The sequence below is a fragment of the Theobroma cacao genome, chromosome 6 (assembly GCF_053813885.1).
Source record: "Theobroma cacao isolate CCN51 chromosome 6, ASM5381388v1, whole genome shotgun sequence".
Taxonomy (NCBI): Eukaryota; Viridiplantae; Streptophyta; class Magnoliopsida; order Malvales; family Malvaceae; genus Theobroma; species Theobroma cacao.
This window is the reverse complement of record NC_142644.1, coordinates 2,870,379-2,877,602: the sequence shown is the minus strand read 5'-3', so window position 1 is coordinate 2,877,602 and position 7,224 is coordinate 2,870,379. Positions and strand designations below refer to the sequence as shown.

Sequence of the window (7,224 nt, the reverse complement as noted above, 5' to 3'; positions counted from 1 at the left end):
GAATTGATGGAACTCAAGAAAAGAATAACAGCTTATTTGAACTTTTTGAAATAATTTAGGCACTTATTTGAGCATTAAGCCTAGGAAAAATGGAAAAAAAAGAAAGAAATTCTTTTCCTTCTTTATATCGAGTATAAAATATGATAAAAAAACGAAATTAGGAATAAAATTGTAAATAAAATGATCAATGTAAGTAAAAAGAATATTTTTCTCTTGATTTTGAAAGGATTAGATTATGAAAGAAAGGAAAGATGTAAATCTAATCATATTCCTTTCCCCTTGTATTTTCCTTTTACCCAATGAGGAAATGAAGAAAAGAAACACTATTTTCCTATCACACAATTTCTTTCTTTCCTCTTTCCCTCCTTCTTTTTCTCTCGCTTTTAGTGTCTAAAAGGTTCTCTTATTTTTTTTTTTTGATCCATTCTCTCCTTCTTTCTTCTACTCCTTTGCTTTGTTCTAGAGTGTGTCCAATTGTCATAGGTATGGTTTTTTCGTTTTTTTCTACTACCATGCTTCTAGATTTTTGCCTTGCAATCTGGGTTTTTCTACCTACCATCTTTCTTCAGGATTTTTGTGTATGTCTTCTATTCTTTTATGAATTTATTTTGTTTTCTTTCTTTGTTTTGGTGTTTTTTTATTCGTTTCCTTTCGTCTTTGATTTGTTCAAAGTGGTGTTCTTCTTAGTTTCTTTACATTTTTTTGTATTTCCAATTGCAATTGGTTTTTCTTTCTTTCTTTTTTTCTTTTCTGCATTTTATTTTCATTGTTCTTTTACTCTTTCTATCTTTCTCTTCTTTTCTTTCTTTTTTCTGCAATTGGAATTCTACTGATCTTTTTTCGTCTTTTAGTCTTCCTTGCAATTGCTCTTCGCTTTTGTGATATTGATTTCTTCTTCTATTTTGATCTGTCAGTTTTATGGTTTGAATGTATTTATCTGCAAGTTCTACTCCATGATTTTTTGTTTATCCTAATTTTTATTATTTGAGTTTTTTATTATGTTTTTTATAATGTTATTGCTTACATATAGAAATAAAAAATTTTTGATGTTAGTTTCTAACTTTCTTTCTTTTTATCTCATTTGATTTGTTTATTCAAGTTTTATTATTTGGGTTCTTTATTACTTTTATTTTTATACTCTTATTGCTTCCATACAGAAATTAAAAACTTTCAAATAAGTTTTTAAAATTTTTTTTCTTTTTATCTCATTTGATTAAGTGTGTGGTTATACTTCTCTATTGTAGACAACAATCTATGTACACCTTTACTCATTAACTTTAGTTTTTCTCTCTTTTTAAAATTTTGTTATTTTTTCTCTTAATTTCTTAATTTCTTTACTGATTATGTTTACAATTATGATTTTTTTTCAGAGAAGTTGCCATACAAGTAAAGAAGAAAACTCTCTTATCTTCGTGGTGATTATCCATTGTTATTGATTTTTTTATACATGAATTTTTCTTTTTTATAAGTTGATGTGGTTTTTGGACTAATTTGCTGAAATATCATTGATTAATGTTGCTTTGTTTTGTTGTACAATCTTGAATTTTATAAGTTTAAGATGGTTTCCAAGTACAATTATTTCAGGTATTTTAAATATCGTTCTTATTTTATTTGTTGATAACATAACTTTTTATTTATTCAAGTTTTTATTATTTGATTTTTTTATTTTTATTTTTATAATGTTATTGCTTCCATATAAAAATCAAAAGTGTTTTATGTAAGTTTTTAAATTTTCTTTCTTTTTATCTCATTTGCTTAGGTGTGTAGCTATACTTTTTTTTTATTTTTATTGTAGACAATTATCTACTTGCTCCTTTGCTTATTATGAGATTGAATTCTTTGTTTAGTTTTTTTTTCTTTTAATTTTTTGTTATTCTTTCCCCTAATGTTTTAATTTCTTTACTAATTACATTTACAATTTCATCTTTTTCTTTTTTAAAGAAAAATTGCCATACAAATAAAGAAGAAAATTCTTTTACCGTTGTGGTAATTACCCATTGTTATTGAGCTTTTTTATATATGAATTTTTCTATTTTATAAGTTGATGTGATTTTTGGATTAATTTGTTGGAGTGTGATTGATTTGTGTTGCTCTATTTTGTATCTAATATAAGCTTAAGGTTTCTTTTATTTCTTATTTTCAATTATATTTATTTACATGTTTGTTCGTTATTGTTTTTACAATATTGTTTATATATAAACTCATATAACATTTTTGTTGTGGTTACTTTTTGACTATTCAAGAATGTCACATGTAAGTGTATTTTTTTACAATTTTTACAAAATATAGTAATCATCCTTCTCTTTTTATGTTGGTTTGCAATTTTTATGGTATTTGTGTTGGTATCTTTATCACAATTAGTTTAAATTGTGATACTTTATGAGCATATTCAACAAATTGCATGATAATGCAATGATGGATCAGATTCAGGGTTTTATAGAGAATGGAATGCTTATTGTCATTATTGGAAAAAAAAAAGCTTTACAAGGAACAAATGTTAGGGTCGTTGAAATCACCGATTAAAATCACTTAGTATGTATTTTGCGTGTTACTAAGTTGTGTGCTACAATCTACATTCACAACTCTTTAATAAATGACTATTTAAACAATTATGCAACTTTTGACTTTTTTTTGTATACCTTGCAATTGATAAATAATTTTATGAATGCTTATATAAAGTGAATACCATATGATTATTGAAATGTAGATATATTTCAATAAAACACTGTTTTACTTATATTACTCGAGAATATCACATAGGTATACTTTAGGAGCATTTGGTGTAATGCCAATGAGGAACATTTCCTGTAATTAAATTACAGGAGTCACGTTACAATGTTTGGTTTGTGCTTTATACAAGGTAAAGTGATCCCATTACGATCACATTACAATCCCTCCTCTCATAGAGGGGAAGTAATTTTCCCTTTGCAAAGGGTACCTTACATTTTTTTTTTCCTAACCGTCCCTCCCATTACCTCCACTTTTGCTATTTTCTCATCATCTTCTGCTTCCTCTTCTCACCACTCACCTGGACATTTCGATCAAGCCCTCTCTTCTATTTTCTGTTGTGGTCGGTTGTGGTTCCAAAACCATCTTCAATCTTTATGAGATTCCTTGAGCCAATTTTTTCTTTTGTTTGAATCAAAGCTTTTGTGGGCCTCTTGGATCTTTAAAGTTTGAATATTTCCTCTCCCTGACCAGTTGGATCTCTAGAAAGAAGAAACTGTTATCTCGTTCCAGTTCTGTTTTTGTTTTTCTTGTTGTTATGGGTTTGTCTTGATTTTCTTCCTCTCTTTCTCACTGCTATGCTTTTGTGCTTGTTGCATTTCTGACTTTGTTTCCTGTCTTGGATTTTGTTTCTAATGTGAGGAGTTCCATTGTTTTAATGACTCCTCCCTTTTCAATATGGGAAGAAGAGACTAGAGCGTATCCATTGTACGAACCCAGGCTAGGAAAAAGGAAATTACTATGTCCTATAAATATTTTCTGAACCAGAGCGGATAAACTCTAACTTTTATTAATAAAGCTGTTATTAAATATATATATATATATATATATATATATATATATATTTTAATAATTAATATTTAAATATTATATTATTTTTATCATGTTATTACTTATTATGTTAAAGGTTAAAGTTAAAAAATTAAAAATTATATTAAAAATAAGATAAATTTGTTTAATTTTATATTTTCATAAATAAAGATAATTTAGTAAAATCACATTACATTCCTAATAAATACTTCCAAATCAAACATTGCAATGTAATTTTTTTAATAATCACATTTCTTATAATCATTACTTTCTTATAATATACTAAAAGCAATAATTACATTTTCTATAAAATATCAAATCTCGTTTTGTGGTTTCTACAACAACTACCGTGAGCTTTTCTCTCAAAATAACTAAATAGTATTTGTGATTGGTATGAAAGATGAAAAAAATATAAAATAAGTTGAAGTAAAAATTATAAATAAAATGTTTAATTTAAATTAAAAAAGTGTTGAAAAAAAATAATGAGATTATAATTATTTGGAATTTGGGGATGATATTAGATAAAGAAATATATTTAACTTTTTGTAATTTTTGTATTATCAATTATTTATGGTTTTTGAAAGTGTTGTATCCATTTTATGATTATTTATTAATTTATCTGTATCTTTTGATTTTTCTTATTTAATACATATATATACATATATATATATTTATGTTATTTGTAGAGGGAGTGGACGGAGATTTTACTAACTAATATTTTTATTTTCATATTTTTAGGTTTCAGGATGATTTTTCATATATAATGTTAGTTCTTTCTCTAAATTTTTTTCTTCACTATGATAGTTAATTTATTTTTTGTATTTTTTATTATGTTTTATTGAAATTTTATTTTCTTTTTTATTTCAAATTTAATTCAATGAAATAGTATGAGTAAAAAAAATTAGTATTTTTCAAATATAAGAATATTAAAAAGTAAAAATACCATTATTTAACATAAACGAAAATAAAATAATTATAGAAAAAAAAAGAGAAAATGGAAAAGCGAGCGAAGGAGAGCAAGCCAGGTGTAAATTCACACGCTTCACCTATCTGTTCAGCCCCCATCAAAGTGCATTAAACAAAAAATGGCAGCTTCAGCCGTGGCAAGCGGATCCCCGAAGCTCTGCTACTCCACCCCAAGTCACTGCCCATTATATCCCGCTACTAAGCTCAAAGGCACAGCAAAGTTTCTCGTCGACCCCAAATTCTGCTCTTCAACCACCTCCTTTCAACGCTCATTTCCCATTCGAGCAGTTGATTCCCAAGCAGAGGAAGAAAATCCAAGCTTGGATGAACCCAATGCTGGTTTCATCCCTCAGGTCAGTTTCTTATTTTTTTTTTGTTTTTTCTTATCTGAAGAAATATGGGTATTCTGTAAAAATCTAAAATTTATCGTGCTTTAACGTACTTCAGTTGAATTCTATATAAATCGTTTGATTTCTGTTCCGGTCTTGAATTACTCTCTAGTTGTTTCCAAGCCGTGGTTGATGCTTTGGGTAGCGAAAGGGCCTTATCTATCAAGCAAAGTCATGGTATTCAATAATTTGGCATTAGATTGCAGCTTTTGAAACCAAATTATGACTTTTTTTTTTTGTTTTTTAATCAGCAGTCCGTTCCTTTTAGAAAATTGTTGGGACTTGGAAGATATGTTATCTTTATCGAGAACTGAGATGAGATGTTGTTAGTAGTGAATGGATAGAATTAAGAAAAATGAATTCATGAGAAGTAAAGGAAATTATACTGAGGTGATTTAATCTGATGGGATGACAATTGAATGATTGGCTATGAATAACACTCTCTCTCATTCTCCGTTGTTTACGTTTTCATGATTCTGTGCCCAGATATTGCTTGCAATCAGTTATATCTAAGACATGTATGGGCAGGGATTTGGCTGGGACAGAGTATAGACATATCCGATTTCCACTAGATTATGACACTGATATAGTGACCTTCAAAATAAGATGTGTGGTATTCTACAGAATATTATGAATTCCCTTTCTTTGATTAATCTCATTTGTTTACTGATAACAAGTTAAATCTGGTAGGGGGGTTAATATTGTATGTCTAAATGAATACTCTTAATAAAATAAAACCATGCAGGCCCAGGATTTTCTAACCTCCTAAGCAAGTATCCAAATCTTCTGAGCGCTCAATGAATATTCATCATATGTCCTGATATATTAATGCAATGCACAGTTTAGCTAATTGTTGCTGCATTTCTTTGGTGCTAACAGGAAGATTTTAATTATCTTTGGAAATTAGGAGCTGGTTCTGCTATAGGTGCAGCTATAATAAAGTATGGAAGCATCCTTTTTCCAGAGATTACCAGACCAAACATCTTACAGGCTTTGATCATGATATCAGCACCAGTTATTATTGCTGTTTTATTGTTGATAAAGCAAAGTCGTCTTGAGCAATGAAGCGAGAGAGCAACCAATAGTACTTTATGTAACCTGTTGGTTCTGGACAAGTTCTATTAACATTTAAGCCGTTGCATATGAATTGCTCTAGTTTGTGATTGAAGTTGAGCTGTACATAGAGTGGTAATTGAAGAACTCAAGTGCACTCTCAAAATATTCTAACATTAATATAGGTATCAGCCACATCTTAAAGATTTTCATTTGGTCTCTCCTTTGTGATGACTTTGCATGTTGCTGGTTGAGTTCCTTCTCAGCTGGTTAAAGGTTAGTGGTTCTTTTAATCTCTTTCCCTCCAATTTTTAGCTATCGTAATAGGCGTGAACCAAGTGAACGTACAGGTTTTCAGTAACAAACTAGGAACATAGCAAAGTAGTATGAAAAGAAAAGTTACATTTGGGTTTGGTTATGATTCTGTGAATGATGATGATAAAGTTGTTACGGTAGCTTCTTTGCGATATGAAGGGCTGTATGATGATTCGAACCAAGCAGATATGTAGACGGTTAGCAAGGAAATCCTGCAAACTAACTATTATATTATGCGTATTTTAGTGAACTTTAAAACTATTTGCAGCCCCTTATTTTGTTGCCATGAATTTATCAAACAGGCTCTGCATATTCCATTCTCCATTCTGTATTAGTAATTTCTTTATAACAAATTTACAATTAAAAAAATTTAACAGGCAGAAATTAATAACTACATTAGGCAGTTAGCCTTTTATCTTGTTGATGTCAGTAATGAAAATTGTTTACATACATTAACTTATATTCAAGTTGTTAAAAATTGGTTATATATTTTGAATAGTATTAGTATATTTCCATTTGATCGTGCATTGCATGAGTTCAAAAGAGTTTTTGTGTTAGTTGTTCTATCAGATAAATTAGCATATTGCAATAATTAAAATTTAATATTTTAATTTAAAAATCTCAAATTTGAAATTTTCTTCAAGTCTTATTTAATATTTTACTAAAAGAAAAAGGCACACATAAAGAAAAAACAAAGGCAAAAAAAAAAAAAAACCCCCTAAAAACAACATCAAAAGACTTTTGAAGTGGTAGTATATTAGTATGGTCATTGGTCTACGTTATACTTTTTTATAAGATTATGACTCTGGCATTTCTTTAATGGATACCTAAATACTCTCCTTTCGCCATCATCCTAATATTACTGACTAATAAACTAGTTTTCAAAGCCGTCTCCCCTCTTTGATTTGGTAATACTCTTTTGTGTGTGCAACGATGGCTGCAGCTGGTAATCTCCTAGAAGATT

At 28.6% G+C, this 7,224-nt stretch overlaps 1 protein-coding gene and 1 long non-coding RNA gene across 2 annotated transcripts; both read left to right on the top strand.

Moving 5' to 3' along the window:
- Positions 1 to 235: 235 nt before the first annotated feature.
- LOC18595317 (uncharacterized) lies at positions 236 to 1,575 on the top strand. The gene is made up of 2 exons (XR_001928383.2): positions 236 to 578; positions 1,371 to 1,575. It is a non-coding gene; the product is annotated as an uncharacterized LOC18595317 (long non-coding RNA).
- Positions 1,576 to 4,583: 3,008 nt separating this feature from the next.
- Positions 4,584 to 6,157, top strand: LOC18595315 (homoserine O-acetyltransferase). Its single transcript, XM_007023205.3, has 2 exons — positions 4,584 to 4,856; positions 5,772 to 6,157. The coding sequence occupies exons 1-2, from the start codon at positions 4,623 to 4,625 to the stop codon at positions 5,955 to 5,957; spliced, it is 420 nt and encodes a 139-aa protein (XP_007023267.2). The 5' UTR covers positions 4,584 to 4,622; the 3' UTR covers positions 5,958 to 6,157.
- Positions 6,158 to 7,224: the final 1,067 nt, after the last annotated feature.

Coding starts and splice junctions, on each gene's coding strand:
- LOC18595315 (XM_007023205.3), top strand. CDS start 4,623: ATGGCAGCTTCAGCCGTGGCAAGCGGATCCCCGAAGCTCTGCTACTCC. Junction 4,857..5,771: donor ATGCTGGTTTCATCCCTCAG/GTCAGTTTCTTA, acceptor TGGTGCTAACAG/GAAGATTTTAATTATCTTTG.